A 27,973-nucleotide genomic window follows, 5' to 3' on the forward strand; every position below is an offset into this window, starting at 1 on the left:
CACTTTCTAATCTTCTAAAGAGGGAGATGTAATGAATTTACTGTTATACATTTATTTTAATATTTAAGTTTGTTTTAGTTTAATTCATGTAACGAATATTGTTACATGTGTGTAGCGTAGATCCTGCTTGCTCTCTAAATTTGTATAAGATTTTCGAGAGTAAGAATCAGTAATCCATATATTTTATGAAAGTACTTGTGCCTTCGAATATTGATGCTTAGTGAATTTTCAAGAATCTCGCCTAATGAATATTAAAGCCAGCCATCACAACGATGAGAGAAAAATATTGTTTGGTTGTTACAGTCGCTATAGACTTGAGAAGCTATAATTGTGATCAACATTATATTAATTGGACAACTACGGAATTTGACCAAGAACATTTATAGATTTCGAACATTAGAAACCGTTTAACTTAGTAAATTACTTCGGACGTTATTTTTACAAGGACGTAAAATAGTTTCGCTGGAAAGAGTCGGCTTGTAACCAGTGTGAGGCTAGCCAAGAAAAGACATCGTTAGCTTAAGATAAGTGTAACAGTATCACCTAAGAATTAATTCGCTCTTCGTGGACCTCGACCGTTGATAAACTATTTAGTTCCGGACCAGATTGATGACTGAGCAGTGTTTGTAAGTTTTTAAAACTCTTGTATATGAACCGTTATTTGTAATAACTATTTGTGATAACCGTTACTATCAACTGTATTATTATTGTATATTAAAATCTATTTGTTAAGAAAGGAATTTGTTTCAGCTTGTTGGCAAATTTACAAATTTGGTAGAAATCGACATTAATTTCTAAATTCGAATTAAAATACGTAACTTCACGTAACATAATAAATCGGAGACTCGTTCGAGATAAATCATATGAAACAGACGTATCTACGTCTTTTTAATTTACCTCATTTACGTATGACTTTGGGTAACTTAAGGACAATGAGTCAACTTTAAATGTTTAACTGTAACAACTTTTAAAACTGATAATTACTTAGTCATAAACCTCTTAAATGATCTCTTGTTTTCCATATATTATTATCTAATAATAGACTTTACCTTTCATACCAGGTCAGATCTCTTGTTTCCTGTAGATTGTCATCTAGTAATGAAAAACTATTAGTATCTCAGGATAAAACTCTTGGTTTTCGTCACGAAATAACGGAAAACTATTACTTTCTCAGGTTAAATTTCTTATCTGTAGATCATCATGTACTAATGGAAAATTACAGTTTTCATCCTCAGGTTAAACATGTTTTCTCTAGGTGTTTAATAAAGTACCAGTGAACAATAATCAAAACCATTTCATTTCTTTATCACTTGGAAACTGCTATAATTTACGTTAACCAGTGTTTTTATATAGGCTACATTGTATTAGAAGACTAATTCCCTGCCTGGTTCTCTATGCAAGACTCCTATTTTATTACTAGTTTTCTGTTTCTGTTCTTCATCCCGACTGTGAATATTACTATAATTCTAGTTTAAACCCCTTATTGTTGATATATTACTTTTTATTAACGGGAAACTATTACACTCTGAAAGTAAGCCCTCTAGTGTTTTTTTTTTCTGGACGACCCTTTTTATTTATGGAAAACTTGTGGCTGTTAAAAACTACTATTAATTGGCATCTCCTACAGTTTTATCTCCTGAAGTACCTTATTCGTTTATTTGACTGATATACGAGTTTCGGCAAGATTTATTTGTAAGAATTCGTGATTGGATGGAGAGAATATAAATAAACTTAATTATGTGTGTTATATATTTCCACATCTTTGACACTACACTTGACATGATGGTCATGGGGAGAGGATTTTAGACCCCATATTTAATTTCGAAAAAAAAACAAACCCACCTAAAACTGTCAGTGTTTTATATCCCTCAGCATTAGAATAATTATTTAATCACTATTAGAATTTATGTAAAGTGTCTCTTTTCGGTATTGATACCTTTTATATATTTTTATTGTATTTGTAATATTTATTATATTAAGAAAAACAGAAGCGCAATTTCCTACCCATTGCTAGAAACGAGTTTTTATTTCATTCGTCCAACTCCAGCCAGTACAGTATAAATCAAAACAAAGTTCACAGGTGACGTTCGTAAATGCCTACAAGTATCTCTTAATAAATAGCCTTATCAGAATTGTATTTCCGTTTCATTAATTTCTAAACCTGTAGTTCCTGGTATTGAGGCTATTAAGAATTGTCTCGTGTTTATACATTTACTAAGGAATGTTAAAAAAAAACCCAACAAGAACGAGAAAATGGAAATTATGTTGTGTACAAAGTGAAATAAACTCTCTATGCAATGACATTATACGAAATATTCTGTTAAAGATGTTCAGGTTTTATTGTATTTATTTACTTTATTTTGGAAGTGAGAATGATTTGCATCGTAATACTGAGCGTCTGGCGTAATTGTTCATTTGTATGTCATGTGCATCTGTGTGTGTGTGTAATAAACTATCTCGCTCCTCGAAAACTATGTAGAAACTAGAGTTGAAGACATTTGAAAGACTATCTTAGGAACTTTTGTTTGGGTGTTTTGTATAAATTAGTGTGCTATTACAGGATTTTAAAATATTTTTGACAGAATTATAAACATGCGCAATTGAACAACAGGTAAGTCATGTTTTGCAGATCCATGGCCGAATCGTTTGTCATAATAGAATACTGGCTAGTTGATTATTGCCTACGGCGCAGATATTAAAATCGATATGGTGTGTGGGTCGCTCGGTTGTTTCTGTAAAGTTTAGCTAAAGTGGATAAATGATAATGTAATATTATACGATATCACCGTCAATTGACAGGGAAACATTAATATTTTTTGATTACGCAATTATAGTTGTCCATATGAGGTTAGATTTTCATAGTTTCGCAACTGAGAACTATAGGCTTATTTTCAAACATAACTGTCATGGATGCTATTCATAATAACTTTAAGTTGCTGTTTGTCCGATATTCAAGTCAACTGCAATATTCTTTGTTAGTCAAACCCTAACCTCCACGCCGGCCACACAATCTACGGGTCGAGTGATCAAAATATTTTGTCGAATATGTTCGTCCCTTTTAGACTTGGGGGCATTATTATATAATGTAACGGTCTATTCTACTGTTCGCTGGTAAAGAACAGCTCAACAGTTGACAGCGGAAGTGTTGATTTGTTGTATTCCCATTAGGCTATCATATCAAAATTAGAACGGCTATTGCAAATAGCCCTCGAGTAGTTTTGTCCGATATTCAACAAACAAACATTCTTCCTGGACATTTATTACTTTCCTTTTTGAAAATGGCCATAACGCCAAATAACTCGTAACTCGGACTGGAAAGGCCAACTTCAGGTGACTGGTGGTGGGTTTTGTACTCATCTGCCAGTCTTCCTAGCAAGTTATGATAATTACAGTTATGCTACAGAAAGCCCTCTACAACTTGTATTACTGTAGTTTTTCTCTTAGTGCTGTAGAATAGATGTAAACATTGGTTTTATGCTATTTTTTAAAGCTTTGTTTTGTTTTACCTTAATTTCCTTTTATGAATTTTACTAAATTTACTTGTACCTTTTTACCGGATGTTTGGCGCAGATAGCCTCGCTGTTTTGTGTCATAAAACACTAAATCAACCAACCAACCTTCCTGGACCTGGGATGGCTTAGTTAACATATTAAGCTGCAATGTGATAACGCTGAACACTTTTTACATTTTTATCTGTGAGCATACCGTAAGAGTGACAGTCAATCTCTTTATTCGATTTAAAGAGCCCAACAAAGCTGTAGCTGTGAGTGCTGTTTGGCGCATTTAGTTATCAGTGGTTCATAATTAGGAATGGCAATAACTGTTCCAGATGAGTCTCTGACATGGCCCTTTACTTATATGCGCGTAAGTTACCTCTGCTGAAAATTCCTCTCCGTGTTTCACAGATAGCGTCAGTATTAAATTTGTTGCGTGGTATACATTACTCTGGCTGTTATGTAATCAGCACATGCACTGTTGCATATGTCATTTGTTTAGGTAACAGAATTTCCTCAGTGTATTGTGAATAAGCCTCCTGCAATTGCACTCGACTCGTAATCTCCTAATGTCGCAGGTTCGAATTTTCGTCACACTACACATGCTCACTCTTTCAGAAATGGGGACGTTATAATGTTGTGGTCAATTACACAATTTGTTGGTAAGAGTAACCCAAGAGTTGGCGGTGGGTGGTAATGACTAGTTGCCCTCTCTCTAGTCTTGCACTACTAAATTAAGGACAACTAGTGCAGATAACCCTCGTGTAGCTTTGCGCGAAATTAACAAAACAAACTCCTGCGGTTGAATTTTGAATGAATTTTGAAATTGTCATAGGGCTATTTGGAAGTGCCTAATTTAATATAATGTAGTAGTTACATTATTGTAACAGGTGCTTGTCACACTTGTGATAATAAGAACAATATCACAACACAAATATGATGAAAGATAGTTAGCATGATAGTGACCTTACTATTCCTCAGAGCGTATTAACTTCTCATGAGATAATTCGTTTCTGCAATGTAAACTATGTCTTTGTTATATTTCTTTTGATTTGTAGCTTTACTCTTAATGGTATATTAAATGTTCAATCTAAGCTAATTTTGATTTTCTTTATTATTATGTATTACCTTGGGTGGAATTTAGGTGAGCTTCCTCTTTTACATGTACGCATATTTTCATAAACAGATTATTTCTAATTTGTAATAATGAATTATTAATCAGAGTATGAATTTCCAATGAAAACTGCGTTGAAAATGCAGTTCAAAATAGTACACCTTTCTGAAATGTACCTTGGTATTTACATTATTATAAGTTACCATTTATACTTCATATTGATGGCATTTTGGGAAGCCTCTCCACAGTTTAACTCAGCCAGTTTAACTTGGTATTTACATTATTATAAGTTACCATTTATACTTCATATTGATGGCATTTTGGGAAGCCTCTCCACAGTTTAACTCAGCCAACACCCCCCCCCCCCCCCCCAACAGTGTTTCTGGATACCGGGCCACATTGTTATTCGTGGAAACGAGTTCGCCGACACTACAGCTAAGTCTGTCTGCTCTGACACAATCACTGCTGTGCCTGTTCCATACATGGACTATGGTTCTGTATTCAAGGCTCATCTTAGTGCCAGCTGGCAATCAACTTGGAGCGAGCAACGTGAAAACAAGCTTTTCCAAATAAAACCCTATATTGGACTTTAGGCGTCTTGTTACCGTAAGGATCAGAAAGAGGAAGTTGTTCTAACTAGTCCGCATTGGACAGTTTTTTAACTCATCGTTTACTTTTATCTGGAACTGATGAACCAGTATGTAGTTTGTGTAACACTCAGATCATAATAAACCACATTTTACTTTCTTGTTATCGTCACGATTCACAATAACGGCACCATTTTCACCATATTCTTTCCCAAGGTTCATCCATAACGTTAGTGTTATTGGCGATGGTGACACTGTCCACCTTGGTAGCGTTTGTAGTTTTTTTAAAGACCATTAATCTTTTTAATGCCATCTGAGTATAAATTAAAATACTTTACACATTTTTAATGTGCCTCCCTTTTAAAAATCACAGTTCATCTACTTAAATTTGAAATTAGAAACTGACCGTAACATTAAGTAACTCGAAACCAGGACTGGAAAGGCCAACTTCAGGTGACTGACGATGGTTTTTGTACTTACCAATTAGTCTTCCTGGTGAGTTATTATTACAGTTACACTACAAAAAGTTTTTTACAACTTGAATTACTGTTATTTTTCTCTTAATGCTGTAGACCAGATGTAAACATTGGTTTCATGACATTTATTTACTTTTTAACTTTGTCTTGTTTTACCTTAATTTCCCTTTATGAATTTTACTGAACTTGCTTTTACCTTTTTACCGGACGTTTGGCGCAAATAACCTAGCTGCTTTGTGTCACAAAACACTAAATCAACCAACGAACCATTTTATGCCACCAGAATATTCACAAACGTGTTAAAAAGATTCTTACTTTTGTCTACTGTTATGGTTTATGCATTCACTATCTCTTGTTTTATTGTGTAGCCTTAAATTTGTACGTGTTTCAAGTGCCGTCCTTTGGAGTGTAAGCAGTCATGACCTTCCGCCTTTACTGGTCCCAAGCACCTGTGATTACACCCTGTTTTTTGTGTAGTCATATTGTCAAACTGCCCAGAATCTTCTGTCGTTGTCTACTTTTGGTTCTTTTCCTTACAAATTTCCCAGTTGTAATCAAGTGATGTCTGTATGTGCTTTTGTGTTCCGTGCCTCTGTTTAGAGCTTCCATATTACTGTGAATCGAAATCTACCTGTCTTGTTACAACCATCGTCAAAGATATTATAATATGTAACTGTGTTTAGTGTTGGTTACTTGTTGTTCATAGGTAGTGAATTTTACAAGACATTCAGACTCTGTAGGAAGTAAATTATTCCTTGCTATCCAGGTTGTCTAAAGCTGGCCCGTCTTGTTTCTAAGAGAACTCCTATATTGTACTAGTTATTTGTTTAAGATGGATATATATCTTATGGCGATATTTATTTCTAGTTTGTAGGATAACTTCTTATTGTTAATCAGATTTACTCGCGTATCTTTTATTGACAACCTACTTAGCCTTATATCTGCTGTTTGACAAGAAGTTTCTGATCAATTTGCCTTTATTTCGTGAAAGTACGTTTTGTCTTGTCTTACATATGTTCAGTTTTTGTAAGTCTCTAAGATATCCAAATTTTTTTTAGGAGATAAATTGTCCATCATTTGTTCTGATGTTACGTGTTAAAACGACCGTCTTTTGTGGAGAATATATTTAGTTTTGTATCTATAGATTAATAGGATATCTAGATTCACCTGCGTGCGTTTTTTACATCTATATGTCCTCAATCTTCTGCCTGCTATTTGTCTAAGTTATCAATATTAAAGCTATTTTATTATGTCGAGAATGTACACAGGTCGCTGTTTGTCGTTTGTCTAGGATAACCAGACTCATCCACGTCATTTTTCGAGTGAATTTTTATTCTTGTGCTTAAGTGTCTTTTGTATATATATCACCCTCAACTCCTTCCCGCTTGTGTGGAAAATAACTAAGTCTCATGTTTACATTTTGTCCAGCCATATACTTAGAACGTTGCTGAAGCCTTGAATTATCCATGATTTTTCTATTTATACTTGCTTTAGTCTATTACAATTTTCTTGCGAATTTGGGTTCTCCAATGACACAACGCTATGTCTGCGGACATGCACCGCTAGAAACCAGGTTTCGATACCTGTAATGGGAAAGCACAGAGCCCATTGTGTAGCTTTGTATTTAATTACAAAGAAACTTACGAACTTGGAGGTTTGTTTCTCCAGTAGTACAAAACTGTAAGACTTGTATTTGTAACTTTTAAAAAGTTAGCATACATGTATTGTAAGCAAAATCTGTAATAGTAAATATTTAATGAGCTTCGGATGAACATTTCAGTGTTTGCTATGTAAATAACTCTAAGATAAATGCACCTTTGTACCAGTTATGTATCCATGGGCATCAGTTGTGATAGTTTTTGTTTGTATTTTAATTAATATAATAGCACATGATATTTAGTTGTTATTACAACCCACATAAAAATAAAATCAAATGAAACAATAATTAAGCCCTTGAGATAAATTGTTTAACAGAATACGGAACTGTTTATTTTTAATTACAAGTACAAGGAAAACATTGTTAAATATAAAAGCTATTTATGGCTGGCTACTGAACTAGAAAAAAAAATCAATAGTAATGGAAGTGGACATACCACATTTATCGCATTGAAGACAAAGCTGTATCGACTTAACATTACTGGCTTCCCAGCTTGTTTATAGAAACTTTGGTGTTTAAATAGAATCTTAGCTTTCTTTTGCACAACTTTCCTTTAGTTAAATTTAAAATCCTATTTTTATGACTGTTTTATAATAGAGTAATATTTTACGATTGGAAATTCTGGTTCTATTTCTTTTGCCAGGGAGGAAGCCCAGTAATATAGGAATTTCTTCATGTAAAGTCGTGATAGCTTAGTCTCTTACGTTAGGTGATCAAATGCCCTCTTCCATATCTCTTGTTTGGTTCCTTTTTTCAAGTTCAGTAGCAAGCCTTACACAGCTTTTTTTTTTTTTGGGGGGGGGGTAATGTTTTTCTGATATTTTTGTATGTTTTATATGGTGACGTAATTGAGTTACTAGGTCAGTATTTTAAATTTTTATACATTTTTGCATAAAGTAATAAAATAAGTAGTCAAAAACTGTAAAATATTTTGTTATGTCAAATGATGATAAAGGGTAATCAGTGATGACGAGAAACCCACTTGTTGAGAAATTTATATGCAAAAACGGCTCGTTTGGGTTGAGAAAATATTTTACATAGAAGAGCGAAGTGTTTGCTCTTCCATGTAAAAGTGTTTTCTCAGCCCAAAAAAGATGATAAAGGGTATTCTTACTAATTGAACTAGGTAGGCGATATAAACGAAAATAATTTTTTTTTGGTTATTCGTCGGCTTTCTGCATGGATAGCTGAAAAGCGACATATACATCGGAGATGGAGCCGTCTGTATCCAGGTAGATTTCATATCTTGCTTCTGATTACCTAAATATGAAAACCCAGGTGACTTTTATAATGCTTTGTTATAAGTGCCATTTCTACGTAAGAGAGTGTTGAGAGCACTTTGATATTTCCAACACAGAATGGGTGCAGAAAATGGGTGTAGTAATTCATACTGTTTTCATGTATACAATTTTGATTCAGAAAGGAAGAAAGCAGACATCTTCGTTGTTTTTGCGAGATAAAGACATACATGTTCAGTGAGGTGTTTATGTAGTTTTGTCTAGGAACAGAATATAATATTATATCTGTCAGTTTTCATCGTGGCAGCTGTACGTTTATACATCATTATATCTCTTACCTAGAAGATTAAAAATAAGCCATAAGGTTTATCTTACGTTATGGATGTCTCTCTTTTAATTCAATTTTTTTTACCCCTATATATATATTTATATATAATGTAATTCGAAACTACTTACAATGTAGGTAGATAATTGAACTGACGTCTTGACGCTCGTCATCACGTTTTTGTTTTGAGAAATACAGGGTGGCCCGTAAGTCCCTACCCATTCATATATCTTTTGTATCCAGTGCATATGTGTACTGTCCCTCATTCTCGCTGCATAATATTATGCAATGCCATGCTCTGCGAGACATTTTCAAGTGTAAATGGGCTTAAATAGGCCATATTTTTCTGAAAACATATAACAGATGGATGGGTAGGGACTTATGGTCCACCCTATAGTAAGTTATTGACAACTGTGCTGTTATAGTATTACACTGCTTTTGGCATTTTATAACGTGACATCTGTTTGTTGCGAATGGAGACGTGTTTACGTGTTTATCAGAAATTAAATAGATACTTGCAAAGCTACGTTTCTTTCATCACGTGATTGTACCTGTCTTTACATTTGTAGAATAAATAGATCTTACAAGTATGCGTGTGTATCATAACAATAAATTTAGATTTCGGACATTTTAAAAAGTTACATGAATATTACCAAGATTTATCATGATATCTGACCATCGCTGGACCAGCTTTTTTTTTTTTTTTAATGTACATGTGGAACTTGCGTTTGTTCTGTGAATGTCGTTTCAGATGTTCATAGAATATTATATTAAACATATATACTTCACAGACATTTACGATTACTTTCTATCCGCAGACCATTTTCCAAATTCGTATATCCATTTGAAAATAATAACAAAAGTAGATAAACTCATTACGCTGAACACCTTTACTTGTCCAGGTAACTAGGTCTACAGAATCACAACTATGCCTTCGACATTTTAAAGTCACAAACTTGGACCTGGTGATTTGGACAAGTACAGTCCCATATTTGTCTATATTCTTTCTCGTTTCTCTGTAGTTGTGGTTTGCTTCGAACCATATAAACTAATTAAAGGTACTTGTTCATTAGAAGATTTAATTCCTAATTGCTGGTTAATGGGTTTAAATTTTCTTCAGTCTTTGAAAAATGTTCATGCTTTTATTTTACTGCAGGTTTATGGTACTGTCAAATAGCAACCTTTCGAGTATGTATACAAACTGTTACCGACCGTACGTCAAAGATGGAATTTTGTTTAATTAGTTTTTATTTTAGGTTACTTGATAAAGTACTAGTTTCGGGATTTAGGTTAATGGATTCGGGTAAAACATACATAGCAAGACTGGTATATTGATTGGAATGAAAGGAAACAAAGTAATCAATTTTTAGCTGGTTGATCGGCTTCTTTGACGGACAAGTACAGCGCTGTTTCATCCTCTCTGTGTGTGTCTGTGAATAGATAGCAGTTCCTTTATGGAGACTGAAATATAAACCAAGTCGCGCAGGTGTCGCTATGTTAGCTAGACCTGTGTATTTTCACAATATTCTTTAATGTTATTTTCTGTATATCTAGTTGTAAGTGTGTCTGTCTTGTTTATCCGCTTATGCTTTTCTATCTGTCAATGTCTATTTTCATCAAATAGTTCCCTGTAGTTTTTTTTTGCATAATATTAGGTTTTTGAGGTTTGAAAGCTTTTCTATAAAATAAATATTTGAAACGTACACGTCATTAGAAATATATATATTTAAGTATAGTGTTGATGACTTAATTTAATTAACGTGTATTCAGGTAATGTTTTATTAACATGAAACACGAGCAACTGTAACAATAACATATTTCTAAACATTCTTGATAGGTTGTATGCGTGCGTGTGTGTGTGAATTCCAGACTAAGTGCGAGACACAACTGTAAAATTATTGCTGTATTATATTAGTAATTTGGTCGTCTTGTATGATATACTACAGCAAAAATGGCTAGTTTGGGTACTAACACTTTTATTGATAAGCGGAGAACAACGTTTCGACATTCCAAGGTCATCTTCAGGCTAACCTTTTGTTAACCTAGGAAGGTCGAAACGTTGTTCTCTACTTATCAATAAGTGTTAAAACCATACCAGCCGTTCTGAGATGCATTTTTGTTTCAAGTGGGTTTCTCGTCATCAAGAAATACATTCGTGAACAGTGATGTTAAAAGTTGAAGCTCTGATAATGGAGCACTCGTGCTAAAAGTTGTTTGAACGTTTTAGCGACTGTATACATTTAGTATTAGTGTGATGTTAGACCTAGCTTGCGTTAATCTAATCAACGTTTTTATATACTGACTGAAATTTTACCACGAATATTTTTTTGGATAGACTAAAAACATCACGCAATAGAATACGAGCTATTTCCCTGAAAATAAATAGGTTGCTTACTACTCGTATATTAAATCTAAACGAATATTTTAGGCTTGATGAAAACGTTTCCAATACTAAGTCTTAAACTGCAATGTGGACACTACAGAACCAACATGTTTATAAGCTACAGATAAATTAGAAACCTTTCTTGAAATTGTTGATAGTAAGTTATTTTACTTAAAGGTGGCCGAAGGCCACTCGGCGGGGTTACCTGCTTTAACCACTAGCACCAATATATATGTTGTTTGTCAGTGAATGGACACTAAAATGACATTGCATAAGAAATGCTTAACGTTGTAATTTGTACTGTCGTGACGTAGGTAAAACTTGCGCATGCCACGAATCACGAGAAGAATTATATATTACAATTATGGGTCACAATACAGCATGACATGAACTTGACAAGCAATAATTTAGGTTATTTACTTTTGAAACTGAATACTTTCAGGGGCTGTGAAGAAGTCCATCCGGTATACATGATTAAACCTTTTGGGGATTATGATAACATTTCTGTCTACGAAGCACAGAAAAAAATAAGCTCGATTTCTTGTATGTATTATTTGATTAATTTTTCTCGCATTCAGTTGTCATAAACAGTATTACCGAGCTTGATAAGGGTAGGATAATACGTTGAGTAGATAAAAGCAACGGAATCGTATACAAACTTGAGTTGGATAAAATGTGTATTTATTTACGTGATAAAACAGTACTCAACTACAGTGTGAAATATTACACCTGTATTTCGAATCTTAGTTTTAATGCAGTATATAGTAACAGCTCCGAGGTGGATTCCAAAACCCTTCACCAGTAACTATTACAGATTAATATTATATTAACAAAAGTTAGTACTGGGATACATGTGTTAGGTAACATGACTAATTAGCCTCCTGCAGAGTGATTAGTATATGAAAACCAGTACGTGAGTGTGAGTTAGGGAACACGACTCGCTGGACTTCTGCAATGCGATTGGTGTCACAGAATAATAACCTTTGAATAGACAAGTAGTTGATTCGCTGAATTTCCTACATATGAATGTCGTTTTATTCGCAACAGGTTTTGGAAGAAGCTGAAATGGTGACGTGCTAATTTATATACACCAAAAAGGTGGGCAGTCATAAAACCCAGTTTGGGTTTTCTTGGCTAAACTACGTGAACCAGAAGTTAGATAGGTTATAATGAAGACACATTAAACACACTTTTTGTGTTAGAATAAATACAAAATTATAATTTGTTCTACGTCTATACGACAGTGTCTTAGGATATTGTATATGGGCCAAGGATTGTCAGGTAGTTAAGAAATTCGACTCCCAATCAAAGGGTCGTGGGTTCAAATCCCTTTCACGCTAAACATGTTCGCCCTTTCAGTCGTGGGGGCGTTATAATTCACAACAAACAAACACTATGTCCACTCTGTCACCAATAGATAATTATGGCGTAAATGGAACTTGTGGGAACTGAGTTGCTTTTCCATCCTGCTATCATCTCTTACCAACGACATCCACGTAAAAACAAGACTCATAATTTGGCTTGCTTCTTTGAATTTTGAATGAAGCTACACAAAATCTGTCTGCTATCTATTCATAATTCTGAAATGATAGATCAAAAGAGGTATCTAATCAACATCATCCAGTGTCAACTTTTGGCTACTGTATATATGTAAAAACGGCTGGTTTGGGTTGAGAAAATTTTTTATCCAGAGGAGCAAACAACGTTTCGACATTCTTCGGTCATCGTCATGTTCAAAGTTCTTGGCTACTGTGTTATCTGAACAAAAAGTGAGATCCTTTTGTCTGATAACAAAGCGTGAATTTTGGAATTACAATTCTAAAAATTAACCAAAGGACCACACTTGGCCGTCGGATTCCTTTACCCAACAATTAACAAAACCATTATATAATTGCATTTTTAATTACAAAAAAGGAAGGAAACAGAAGTTTTATTTTCTAAACCTAAAGTATGTCTGCTCTTTTCATTTCTTTTGTACAATATCAAGCTATGAGCTATTTAATATATTTGAAAGTACTATTATGTTTTGTTAAAGTTTGAGTAGCCGAGTTCTGTCACTCTGTAATGAAAAAACTTAATAATCCTCGCATAGGATGATCACTGTTTGTTTCAAGGTTGAGGCCACAGAAACATTTAACCTAAAACAACGTACTTTTAATTTACTTTAATCTTAATTACCTTCGTTTGTCTTAACGGTTAAGCCCTTCTAAGACTGTAAAAAGGAAGTCTTACAGATCATATAACTAAATATCTAAATGGCTACTCTTTAACTTGGCCCAGCATGGTAAGGTGATTAAGGCACTCGACTCGTAATCTGAGACTCGGCGGATTCGAATCCGTCACATCAAACATGTTCGCCCTTTTAGCTGTAGGGGCGTTATAATGTTCGGTAAATCACACTATTCGTTGGTAAAGGAGTAGCCCAAGAATTGGCGGTGGGTGGTGATGACTAGCTGCCTTCCCTGTAGTCTTGCACTGCTAAATTAGGGACGGCTAGCGCAGATAGTTCTCGTGTAGCTTTGCACGAAATTGAAAATAAACCAAACAAACAATATTGTATACATAGACAAGCACACACAGAACATTAAATATATACAGAGAGCACTTTGCAGCATTAAAAGCATAGCATAGAGGACATATTAGAATAGGCCTCAATAAATATTTTGAAGTCTAGGAGCCAGCCCACAACCGCAGTAGCTTGGTGTGCCTTACCTCGCTTCACTATTGTTTGTAGCGGGAAATGGAGCTACACTAGTGCCTCAGTTATCTTCGTTTTTTTTTGTTTTTTTTTTCCCAGATATTCTCAAAATAATTTTGTCAGTAAAATTCTAGACGGTAATTTATGTTTTGGAGAAATTGTTGTTCATAAATTAATTTTGTTGCAAATATTCATGCGTTGCACGATATCTGGGGTTTTCGCGTGCAGGATGTGACTTGTGTTTAAATAGTAAGTCAGCCGGTTTGAGCCTAGTCTTACCTCTTATTTTGAAATGTTAAGATAGGAATACAGAATATTTGTAGTTTGACTAACTTTATTTGAGTAGTGATTAACGACATAGTTTACAAAACACACACATTAAGATTCCTTAGGTTTCACTTAACTTCACTATTCTCTGCACACTGGCCGTACATGTTGCTTCAGCTAAGCACGTACACGTTTAGATTGTGTTGATGTCGCCTAGCTACTCGCTGTCCTCTTCTTTACAGGTAATTGTTAGCTTTAGTCTGTTTTAACAAAGGTTTTTTTCGTAATAATTCTCAATAAAGATTTGCTCTAATTTTTTACTTATTGTTCCGGGGCGTTGTTAGGGGTGCGAATGCACTTCGTGTCTATAGAAGAAAAAGTTCTGAAATGTTGGAGATACGTAAACCTTCATTTGCAATTAAATTCAACTAAAGCGGGCAATCAAAAGAGGAAGTGTTACAGAAGAAAAAGTGGAATTAGACTTGGATAACTTACGAAATTCGGAGAAATCGAGAGTGACCGAGTGATAGACTAAATGACCGATACTTTGCTTTCGTGATTATGGTTGTGACTATTTTTTTAATTTTTTAAGATAATGTGATTTAAACGACCGTAAAATGATTATAAATTTAAACAAGGAGCATGCGCACTGACTGGTTTGAATTGAGAGGGAGAAGAAAAGCAAAATGGCGGGAAATTAATAACGTGTCATGCAACCGCAGCACTTCTTTCCTGAAAATAAAACGGTGATGAATCCGCCATTGAAATCCTTGAAACAAACTGAAATTTAGGATTCAAAGAACGTGAAAATAGTTCTGGATTTCCAAGAGTCCAGAATCATTCTGAACAGTACATCCTTACGCACAACTAAAATGGGAGGATATACGAGGCGCCACGACGAAATTTGTAGCTCTCGTGGCAACTGGGATTTATCGAAGCCTGCATTAAATAGATAATACAGACAACACAGTAGAGCATTAAATTCACAGCACCGAGAGCACATTATAGCATTTAAATACAGGAAACGCATTAGACCATGCTAAAACGGCTAATTATAACACTTTTTTTTTTTTAAATAAGAGTCTAATTTTAAGGAGTGTTAATTTCTGTTTAGTCGTGCTTAAAAGACTAACAATTCTGAATAGTTCCAAAACAAAATTAAACTTGTATGTATTTAGGTACGCTGAAGCACCTTTGTTTTTCTCTCGTTTTAACCATTCAAGTTATTCTTGTTAAATATTTTAAAGAAAAATTGTAGCAGTAACAAAGTAAGAATTGTAAGATTTGTTACTTCTGTCTTAATACCATTGGTAGGCAATTTTTTTCTATTGAACTTAAGATAAAAGGATGTTGTTTTTTTGTGAACAGAATGATAGAGTAACTCTAGAATCCATCTAATCTTTTCCTGTGCTTTTATGAAAATGTTTGAAACAGCTTTATCCTGAACAATTTAAGTCCGTGCATTACAGAAGATATGTTAATGACATTTCTGAATCGGCTAACGAATTTCTATAATTCATAAATTGTAAACATCTCGGTTTGAACTTTTAAATAAGCAGAATGACATATCCTCGTTCATAGATGTGTATGTCTTAAATAACCAGGATATATTTACAACTACAGTGTAACGTGAACTCATTGTCACCGGACTTCATTCACATTTTAAAAGTTTTACTCCTACAGTTTTTAACGAAAATCGAGCTGAAATCCTGTTTTACAGGTTTTAATTTTCTGGTATCTTAGTTTTTCTTAAAACAGAAGTTAAGAATGTTAATTAAATGCAAAGAAGAAACTGTTTTCCGTTGGCTTTTCCATAGAAAAATAATCCACGCATCCAAATTAAAAAAGTGAATAATCCATTTGTTCTTATATTAGACGTACCAAAGAAAACTTAATTTAGTAACAAACATTCTTCTTAAGAAATTTATAAAACAGCTGTATGCAAAAGTTCGGTTAAAATATGTCTTTAACACTTGCTACATCTTGAAATGGATCCAAAAAATGAGTCACTCCAGAAATGTTCGGGTTGTTTTGATCAGACGAAACGAAACATTTGGCACTGTATTTGAGGTTTAGGTCGCTGTACCAGACTCGTAACCTGATTTGAGACCACGAGATCTAACGTGGAGAAGTTAACTTGTAGAGTGAAACGATATAGCAATGAAACATGCTTGACATGTTCTAGATGTGGTTATGAATACGGTGGTTTAAGTGTAGCGATTACTAAACCGTGGGTCCAGAGCGGATGAGGGAAGAACTTTATTCGAATGCATCCCAACAGATTTGACGTACCAGCTGCATCGGATATTCGTCAATTGATTATCGCATTGAGAGCGAAACATAAACAGAGGGCACATCAGTGTTGTTATATTCAAGTCCAAAGATAGTGTTGAAGTTGATGAGATGTACAGTGAATTATAAAATAATTTACTTACCGATTCTTAAATTAAAATTGCTATTCCAGCAATGAAGAACTGAATACAATAAGAATGGCATAATGTCTGGTATGGTACCATTATCATACTATAATGGAATTCTTGCTTATATGATACTAGAAAAAAGGTTTTTATTACGCGATGTACAACCCCCAACTTCGCGAAATATTCTGTGTATATGGAGACTTGTAATAGTGGTCATAATTTTCCAGTTTCCCGTCACAGAGAATTTTTTTCTCCATTCTCAGGGGCGGGGGGCAGATATGATGTCAAGTACACGCGGATCTTATGCACTGGCGCCGTCTATATAAATATAATTTTTTTTATTTCGCGCAAAGCTAATCGAAAGCTATCTGCGCTAGCCGTCCCTAACTTATCAGTGTGAGACTAGAGGGAAGGCAGCTAATCATCACCACTCACCGCCAACTCTTGGGCTACTCTTTTACTAACGAATAGTGGGATTGACCGTCACATTATAACGCTTACACGGCTGAAAGGGCAAGCATATTTGGCGCGAAGGGGATGCGAACCCGCGACCCTCAGATTACGAGTCGCACGTAACTTAACACGCTTGGCCATGCCGGGCCCTTAATATACTTTGAAATAGAAACAATTGATACTGCATCTAATTGCATAACAATGTTTCAAATTTGGACAAGACATGTTTCATTTTGTCCGAGATTTAGCCGGTAATCCAGATATGGCATTTAAAAGACAGTTGGCATCACTACCTAGGGTTGACCGATGTTTCATACGAAAATTAGTAGATTATCTTGCATCTCCAATCACGCATGCGATCTTGAGATGGTGCCATTGTCGAAGTTCATTGAGATTGTATTAACACTCCAACCGCGAAAACGTCCTCTAAGCTAAATAAAATCGTCTGGTGTTAGGCGGAATAAAATATTAAAAGGCCCAATACGTGATAAACGTCTTATATTAAATATATGTTTCACTTTTCGCTTTTTCGTACAGAGTATCCTGATTGAATTTTACAGTTTTAGGGAAAAATTTTAACATTCTAAAATTTCCTCGCGGAGCCCCAGATAACAATGGCGGAGCAGAGTATATGTTGTAGACTACGGACACAGTTATTATTTCCGTATTAAATTTTTACGCATCTTTAATCACTAAAATTTATCATAGAATGTTTCACACTTGCTGTATAACTATGATGATTTCTTAAAATACGAATATGTAAACAACATCAGTTATGAAAATCGATGTCATATGTTACTGCGAAGAAAACAGATTCAATTAAAATTTTCTTGGAAGTTATTTCAATTATTTTATACTCCATTATTTTCTCCAAATAACGTGTGATTAAAAGATGCGACTCAAATTTTTAACTTGTGCTAAATAACATTCTGTGTTTTGTGTTTTCTTTCTTTGCATAATTACTTTCTAAAATTTTAATGATTATGTAAGCCTAAAATTAATATTTCTGTATCTGTTACCATAACGTAAGAAAAGGGATAGATAAAGTTATTTCTTTATTATGTATTTTTATATAGAAACGGCTTAGAAGTTACAAACAATACTAAGTCTCCTCTCTAATGCGTAAATTCCTATTGAGTATTCACGATGAACAGATTAATTTCAAATTGATATAGATACAATTCACTTAACAAGGAGCTACTTAGATCCTCGGTGTCCACCTCGGTGTGAGCAAGCGGTTAGGGTGATCGACATGCATCCTGAGGGTCTTAGATTTGAATCAACATTGTACCAAATATGCTCGCCCTTTAAGCTCGGTGTGTTATAATGTGAGGGTGAATCCTATTGTTCTTTAGTAAAAGAATAGCCCAAAAGTTGGCGGAGAGTGGTGATGACTACTTTTCTTTCCTCATGTCTTACATTATTAAACTAGGATTAGCTAATCCAGATAGCCCTCGCGTAGATTTGTGAGAAGTTCAAAACAAACAAACAAAATCTTTGGTAACAGTATGCGAGTTTTTCACAGCTGATCTGATATGTGTACCAGATTCATTTTTGCCCATGTATTTTAGAACTTTTGTTTCATTATAGTATTACTTTTTGCATGTGACGTATGTTGTTTACTATTTATTGCGTAAGTCCCGAGTGCTTTCGAAATTTGTAGAACGTTATTAAGTGTATGTATCACAAATATTTGTTTTACAAAAACGCTGGTGTGTGATCGATCATTCTTGAAAATTTTAGACTTTCGCGTGAGTGGTATATACAAACAGACGCGCTGAGCAACAGTTGTGAATATTATTGGACACCTTCAGTCAGTGTTCTGTAGGCCTAGGAAGCTGTAATTGTGATTAACGCCTGTTAGTGTTAACACTGCAGGAAGCAGCATCCCTTTCAAATTATTACATTTTAAATAATACAATCACTTTTCTTAAAAATAAATTACTGCCATCTCAAAATTATCAGTATCTGTAGAATCCACTAAATTTGAGGATTTTTCTAAAAAAATTCCAGCTCCTATGGTTCAAAATCTTCAGATAGACATGGTTAAACTATATCAAAACCGTCAAAGCTTGTCTGTTATTGTCATGTTATGTCCGATTGTTGGGTTTATAAAATAATAATAAAGGAGGGAACACAGTTGCGGTTTTGTCCATAATGGGCGTAATTTTACCAGATGTTTTATACTTGGTTACTGATGAAACAGCTGACGTAGTTAAAAAGAAATTTATACCTTTTGTGTCTGTGTCTTTGATAAATGACACTGCTATTCCCATGCCCATACGTATTTTATGTGATATTGAGGCGACTCTGTCATTGTTATAAAATGCATTGCCTTTGGGTTCGAGTTCCACCATTGGTGAGTCTGTTATTGCCCAGGATATTGAGGGTGACTTTGATAAGGTTATTCGTCATAACATTTAATTAACCTAGTCCAACTGGACCTAGTTTTAGGACCAGTTGGGGTTGAAATATATTATTATTGTTGGGAAATAATTTTTCTGGGGGAAAAGGTGTTACCGAACCGAAGGTGGTTAGCGAGCCGATAACTGTTTGATCTAAGAACGATGTTGTTGAGATTAATTTATAAGTGTTTTGTCCATGTGCTGTCACTCGAGCTTATGCTGAGAAAATAAGTCAAAAGTGATGATAGAGACGTTCTCATAGGATGGTATTACAGATTTGTCTCAGACATTTTCTAGATCAGACATGGATCTTGTGAATGACTGTTCTACTGATGAGTAACAATGATGGACGTGAGGGATCTTATTCACCTCGGGAAAATCCCTTTCACAGAAATAAACTGATCGATGAGCAAGTAAAGGATATATAGATCATTTCAATATTTAAATATGTAATCACAAAAGATAAACTGAAGAAACTTCGAAATAGTTACTTTTTCAAAAGTTATGAGCTCCTGAGAAAATGGAGAGCACCAAATGCATCATCTTCTGAGAACTAGGCAGTGATTTACCAAATCGTTGTTCGAGAAACATATCATTTTGAAATATTGAAAGTTGCCCATGTATTTCCCATGGGAGATCACTTAGGTGTCAACAAGACACGAAACAAAATTATGAACTGAAACTAAGGCAAGATATTTTTCACTTTTGTAAAACTTGTAATTCCTCTCAATTGGCTGCAAAACATAACCAGACATTTTCATTTACTACTTTAAAAACCTATCCCAACGTTTGAAGAACATCTCACACATGTAATAAATGATTGTGTTAAGCCAAAAAAATAATATTTGTGTCTAAACAATTAAATTTCATGGGCTGTGTAATTTTATTTTCATAAGGTCATTTGTATTAATCGCATTATATATTGTCACGATTTTGGAAATTGTATAATTCTTTGACAAAGTACTTTATTTAATAAATTCTTATCAGCGTGTGTGTGTGTGTGTGTGTGTGTGTGTAATATCTTAGTTAAGCACTCTCCAACGCCAAATTTAATTTTCTGAAGAGGAAGGTATAACGGATTTACTGTTGTACATTTATTTTAGTAACTACGCTTGTTTCATTATAGTTTCTTTTTCTGCATGTGACGAATATCGTTGACTATGTATTGTGAAATTCCCGCATGTTCTCGATATTTTTAGAATGCTATTGATTGTAAAAATCAACAATACTTGTTTTACGAAAATACTGGTGTGATCTATCCTTCTTCAAAATGTTAGAGTCTCTCGTAATTAGTATATAAAAACTTATGCACCTAGAGACAATAGAGAAAATTATTGGAGAGAGACAGTTAGTGTCCTGTAGGACAAGGGAGCTATACTTGTGATTATCTCATGTTAATCGACAACCTACAGATTTTGACCTGGAACATTTCGAAAATTAAAAAAAACATTAAATTTCAATTAATTACTTCGGACGTTAACATTTCTATGAGGACATTAATTTTGACTTGAGATTGTTACACCTCACTTGTGCTATCGCTGTCATTTCTTGGCAGGCCTCACACTAAAAACAAGCTGACTTTTACCGACAAAGATACTTAGTTTGCTTGTCGTGAACCCAGACCATCGGTAAAATATTCAATTCCAGACCAGATAGAAGACTCATTGTGTTTTGTAAGTTTGTAATCTATAATTCATTGACATTCAATTAACTTCTTTCCGTCCATTTGAAATCTTAATATAATAAATCGGCGACTTGTCCGAGATTAATTATACTAGGTAACGAAACTCATTGTATATTTTTATTATTTTTCCATAGACAATACTCCTGATTCAACACTACTCTTACTATAAAATGTGTCGTTTCCTAAAAGGAATGTCCACTTAAAAGTGAAACCAGTTTGTTTTTGTTTCATATATCAATATTCGAAACGCCAGTTAGTTATACGTAATAAGCTTTAATAATATCAAATTAATATTTTATTGATGTGGTCTATACAATACTTTGGAAAACTTACACTCTATGTTTTACTTCTATTGAAAAGGAAACCAAAACATTCTTTAGTGAAATCGAACACTTAAAATGATTTTGACATATCACTGTTGAAATATATCTCAAATACTGATGTTTAATACTTCTAATAAGAAATCCACTCAAACGGTGTATGGGCTCGTTAGATATACCAGGTTTTTTACCTGGCGCTACGGGGATGCGAACCCGCGACCCTCAGATTACGAGTCAAGCGTCCTAACCACCTGATCTCTCTTGCTCGTCAGCTAGGAGCTGTTTAGATTTTCACTGATGTCTGTCTCGCAGTTGTGTTTTCATATATTAGGTGGGTTATTTGTAACATAAGAAACCACATATCACAACTAAGGGAATGGTATAGCAATTTCAATTCTTTTCACCTTATTTTCTATTCACGGATAGAATTCAGCTTCATAATGTCAGAATCACATGCCATTAAGCTAAGAGTCAGCTCGTCACCAGAATATTAACATATTACAACTACATTTTCAATTATGAAACTTTGAAAATAAAAACAAAATGTGGTACTTTGTATATTATGAAATTTAAACGTATTTCGTTGCATGATAAACATTTGTTATGTGATAGTGTTTGGTTTTGATTTTTATTTGGAATTATTATTCATTTTCTGTTACTGCAGACTTCACCAGTAAATGGAACTATCTTTGTTGTAGGTGGCACGGTTTTTATGCTGATGACTGCTGTGCATGGATAAGAGAGTGAGCTACAACAGGGGACAAATACGGGCATGGCTTGCTGGCAAAAAGAGGTCCAGAAAGGTAATGTTTGTTTTTCATGAATTCCCAATCATGAACCTTATGTCTGTAGTAGAGGTGGCCAACATGTGGTTCGGCTGTTATTTAGAAAATATCGTGTTTTAGCACATAATACATATTTTTGTTTTGCACTTCTATATAATGTTAAAATTCTTGTTATGGTACTGTTTTTTTCCTTTTAAATTATACTGCCTTTTAATATGACCGAATGACTCGCAACTCATTCCTATGGACTTTGTTTGGAGGGCTTTTTTTTTTTTTTTGATCAGCGGCACCTCACGAAAATGTGCCTAAAATTGTCGCTATTGCTAAAACCACTGGATTAGTGTTATATAACAATTTCAAATTGCAGTTGTCCAAGGTTACTGATGAGTGGTGGAATTCCCTGAAAACGATAACACATTGACAAGTGGTGAGTCGAATGATAGGTTGGCTTAATATTAATTTTTCTTGCTTTTCTTAAGTCGGTATTTTGTTTTTACGAATATTGTGAAAAGCACAATTTGCTTCGTTCTTAATAATGAGAAAAATAGTATTTTTAATTCGACTAGCGTAGAGTCGGTATTTTTGGCTTGTTTAAAATATTAGGTTGTCCAGAAATAAATGTCGGAATTTTCACGATGACATTTAGAAGCTGAATATTGAGTAGCTTATTATTGGTGGGTTGATTTTAGTCCAACGATTGTCGCTTACAAGGTGTCTTAATTGTCTGCTGTTTCAACTCTACTCAAAGTAAGTTTCACAACCCCCAAGGCAGCATGGACAAGAAGGAATTTCGTCTGATTTTTCTCTACGACTTCAAGCTTGGACGAAAAACTAACGAAACTACATGGAACATCAACCAGGCGTTTGGCCATAGATCTGTTACTAAACGTACAGTTCATTGTTGGTTCCAAAGAAGATGAAAGTCTTGAATGTCGTGGAAGGAACCCATTCTTAGATGAAAAAAACAACATTAAGGGAAACAGTTGAGACAACAGTATGTGAGGTTGCAGAAGAGCTAGGCACAAGCAATACAAGCATTGCCAACCATCTGAGTGCGATTGGAAAGACAAAAAAATTGAATAAGGGGTTTTGCATGAGCTGACAGAAGATCAACAAAATCAGTGTTATGAGACCTGTCATTAACAGTGGCTCTGAAAATTCTGAAGACAATATTTGAAACTTGCACCTGCTGTTAATGAAAGTAGTCGAGATACAATGACAAACATCTTCAAAGTGATGTTAAGTGGAATTTCCCAATCAAATGTATAGCCGCTAGAGATATCCAAGACGGCACGGACCGCTTCTGCAGCGCCATACTACAACAATAGATTAATTTTCATACATGACATTTTTGTTCTTGGGGGTCGGAGCGATCTATTTCGCTGTTTGTGAATGTAATGTAATTGGCTGTACATTTATAGGCATTATACTGGCTTGATCAGTGTAAACTATCAACACATGATTTTATTCTGGTTCTGTTCTCGAACGCATAAAAAAAATATTTTATACTGAATTTATACATTATTTCATTAATTGTTAGTAATACCATATAAGTGTGTGTGTGTGTGTGTGTGTGTAACATACGTAATTAACAACGACATAAAGTATGCAAGTCTATGAATTTTGAATTTTTGTCTAGTTTAACACATCTCTTACGGTCAGTTTATTCATTAAGTGAATGTAAATCAGTTTCATTTAATTAAAACTGATAACTGAATCGTCAATCGGACTGTATTTACTGTTGAAAGAACAGTGTGGACAAGTTTCGCTAAGTAACAAAAGCAATCGGAGAGATTTCATACTCTCGTACCGACGCAGAAGTTAAGATATTTTATTTCATCATATTTTGATAATTGGTCCTAATCCGACGACTTTTTACACAGTTATTATCAACATTGAGAAAATACCCCATACGTTCATTATAAAAAGTTTCAGAATGATCCGAACCAGAATTGGGGGACACACCTTATTTCCAATTTAAAAAACAAAACAAACTTCAATTGGTTTATTTTTCGAAATACACACACGGACCCAAGTGCAAAATCTCCGCCCTAACTCCGGCGGCGAGCAACTTTAGCACTGTCGTTTATTTGTTTTGAATTTTGCACAAAGCTACACGAGGGTTCTCTGCGCTAGCCGGCCCTAATTTAGTAGTGCAAGACTAGAGGGAAGGTAGCTAGGCACCAACGAATTGTGGGATTGACCGTCACATTATAATGCCCCCACGGCTGAAAGGGTGAGCATGTTTGGTTGAACGGGGATTCGAACCTGCGACCCTCGGATTACGAGTAGAGTGCCTTAGTCATCTGGGCATGCTGGCCCAGCAGTGTCGTAGGAGTGAGCGTACGCATGACAGAAACAACGGCCGTAAATCTGAATAACTTCTTTTAAATATTAAGGACAACCATGTGCTGTGTTGCCATGTTTGAAAGAGAAAACGGACAAGTACAGATGTTAATATTTACAGCAATCTTATGTACTATTGTAATGTTCACATTACTACCAGGCATTGGAACTGAACACGTTTGAAGAGAGTCCAGACGTAACTTGTTATAACTGTCACCTTTAAAGACAGAAATATGTTACTTTTTTGTGTTTTTTTTCAAAATTCCATTTGAATCGCTAAAAATAAGTGAGTGGGAGGAGAGGGAACTCGTAAGTCTGCCAATAAGAGGGAATATGTTTTGTTATAGCGTCCAGTTATAAGCAAGTATTTGCAGTGAAAATTTACCTTAAACCTCACTTAAGATCTTCAGCCATGTATATTTATTGTACAAATACGGCACTACTCAAGGAAGGAAAATTAGGAAGAAAGTAAAGTAATACAGTTCATGTAACTTTCCAAGGAATGAGGTCATTAGGTCACTTAATCATGTGTGCGAGTATTTTCTTGACTGCTTTAGAGCAAAAAGTTTCAGTTTCTTTCATTAACGAATGCTGATGATAGTCCACATTCAAGCCATTCTGTGACTTGTGGTGGCCTGGACTGTCAATCATGAGGTTTGTGTTGTATCTCATTACTGAAAAAATCGTCCTATCTCTTTAGCCTATTTGTTAAGAATCTCGAACAACTATGTGCGTATAGCCTTTGTTTAAGTAACTTTTCGCAAAACTTTAACCAAACGCCATTATATCCGCTTCCAACTAGTTTTTTCCGCACTTAAATTTGTGTAAAGACAATTCGCTGTCAAAGTCATGTTCAAAAACGATTCTTCCTACGCTTATAGTGTCACGTTATGTGTAATGTAATGAAAATGGTTTTAACACAGCAAAAACGTTACACTTCATGCTGTACGGTATTCCTGTTACACGGTGTTTTGTTTGTGTTAAGAAATGCAGAATATAAATGTATACATACTTTAAACTATTTCTTTTGGAATATGAGTGCCCTCTATTCAGAGTAGTCTGGATTGAGATCAAGCTGGATCAGCTGTGGTCTTAAAGTTACATTTGCCACTAGTAAGTGCTCAATAAGGAGTGTGTACCCCCTTGGCATTTATTTTCTGAATTTCCGTAGCATAATTCTGAGATGGTCGACATTATGAAGGATATTGAAGTGACCTGCTGATATCTTTGTCCAGTTTATCACACTTGGACTGTTGGAACAGCTTGAATTTACATGAAAAACGTTCGTCCATCTTCGGTATGTACTTAATACTGTTACAAATTATATGGAAAGAGCGAGCAAAATTACAGTGACAAGTGATTAAATTAGAGATTGCAATTCCACAGCAAGAAAATCGACACGTGTACATAATGATGCTCGTTTCTGGAACTGTAATTCATTTGTAATTTTCATCTATAAATTTTTGTGAATGGTGTAGTTCAGAATGTGAGCTTTGTAGTTTGTAACCATAATTATGATACCTATTTCCATTATTCTCGAATATACAGAATCAAAGTTTACTTTGTTAAGTAGATAGTTATTCATAATGGACTGTCTGCGCTGTCAGCCGCGGAAATCGAACACAATTTTGGCGTTATGAGACTTGAAGCTTACCACTAAACCACAAACGCCAGTTAATATTGAAAAGGAATGTACGCTTCCATGTTTCAATATAACTGATATAACATGAGAAGTAAAAACATAAAGCAAGGAAGAGAGAGGAAAGTTTTGAAATCTATTTCTCGTCATTTTCTACACTCTTTCGTCATGTCTGGAAAACTACTGAAACTATAAGAAATGTCTACACATACACATTTAATAATTATTTTAGTCAGTAAAGAATTTTAAGTTGTTTACGACAGCTTCCATACTCAAGTTATGAACTTTAGGTTGGAATTTCGCACAAAGCTATACTAGGGCTATTTGCGCTAGCCATCTCTAATTTAGCAGTGTAAGACTAGAAAGAAGGCAGCTATTCATCACCACCCCCCGCCAACTCTTGGACTACTCTTACCAACGAATAATGGGACTGACAGTCGCATTATAACGCCCCCTTGTTTGAAAGGGGCGAACATGTTTGGTGCGACGGGGATTCAAACCTGCGACCCTCTGATTACGACTCGAGAGCTTTAACCACCCGGCCATGCTGGGTCATGAATTTTTAGGAAGATTCTAGCATCTAAAGTTCACCATTTTAACAATAACATTTTGTTGTGAAACAATTTAAAATAAGCGATACCACCAATAAGAGTAGTTTTATATTTCGATATAAGTGCTACATTTTTGATAAAACTAGTTTTAACTCGTATAAAACTCAAAATGCGATGCACTGCAATTCATTTAAGAAATATATTATTTGTGAACTATGTCTTTGTTTCATCTAATCAACTAATAACTGTGAAGGACGTGCGTGAACAAAAGTTCTGGATAAATACATAATCATTTAGCGCAACGAAAAATACCCTTACTGTAGTCATTTACCAGGAAAGCTAACCTGTGTACACCGAAAGTTCATAAATATTTATTAAAACCAGGAAGAAGTCAGCACGATATAATTAAAACTTTAGGGAAGTGCATATAACGAATCTAAAAGCAATGCATTTAAAAACTCAACAACAGATCGCTTTAGAATTTAACTGACAAAGCTTACTCTTTTAATCTCATCGAAAATAATCCATCACAAGAGTTACAAATAACACTAGTTTATTTTATTTATATATCTTAAATTTACGCTTAGCTTACAAAACTATGCGTAACATTACACAATTTACAACAGCGTAAGCACCAAACCTTCTTTTTATGACTGAATTGGTCACTAGAAAGAAAAGAGCTTGCAATAAGTGATTCGTTAATAAATCTTTCTAACATTTACCATTTTATATCTTTATTCTTCTCTTTGAATTATATTAATACAAGAATATCGTTTATTAATGATTGAGAAAAGTGTGAATCTAAAGATTCACTCTTGCTTTCAACTACACATTGCATATACTAATTTGGAATTTTGATGGTAATTGAGGCGAAGATAGCCTAGTTGCTTTGTGTCACAACACTCCAATCCAACCAACCGAGGTATTGTTCTCATGAAGTAGTATAAATTAGGTCACTTAATTTTTCATACATTTGGAAATAAGTAGTAAAATTCTAAAAATTATTTTGAATGAAAGTTGATACAGTTTTTTATACAGAAGTGGTGTACGTTTTATTAAAACGTTTATGAATCCTCATCATGTTCAATGTCTTCATGTTAAATCATACTTTTTGTGACGATTATACATCTT

General features: G+C 34.5%; 1 protein-coding gene across 1 annotated transcript in view; it reads left to right on the forward strand.

Annotated features, from left to right (window-relative positions):
* LOC143238763 (phospholipid-transporting ATPase ID-like) overlaps window positions 1–27,973 on the forward strand; it is a 182,603-nt gene that overhangs the window by 47,310 nt on the left and 107,320 nt on the right. The window contains 1 exon segment of the mRNA XM_076479279.1: window positions 22,220–22,324. Coding sequence (XP_076335394.1) covers window positions 22,294–22,324 — 31 coding nt within the window. The 5' untranslated portion in view covers window positions 22,220–22,293.

This window comes from Tachypleus tridentatus, chromosome 13, assembly GCF_004210375.1.
Source record: "Tachypleus tridentatus isolate NWPU-2018 chromosome 13, ASM421037v1, whole genome shotgun sequence".
Lineage (NCBI taxonomy): Eukaryota > Metazoa > Arthropoda > Merostomata > Xiphosura > Limulidae > Tachypleus > Tachypleus tridentatus.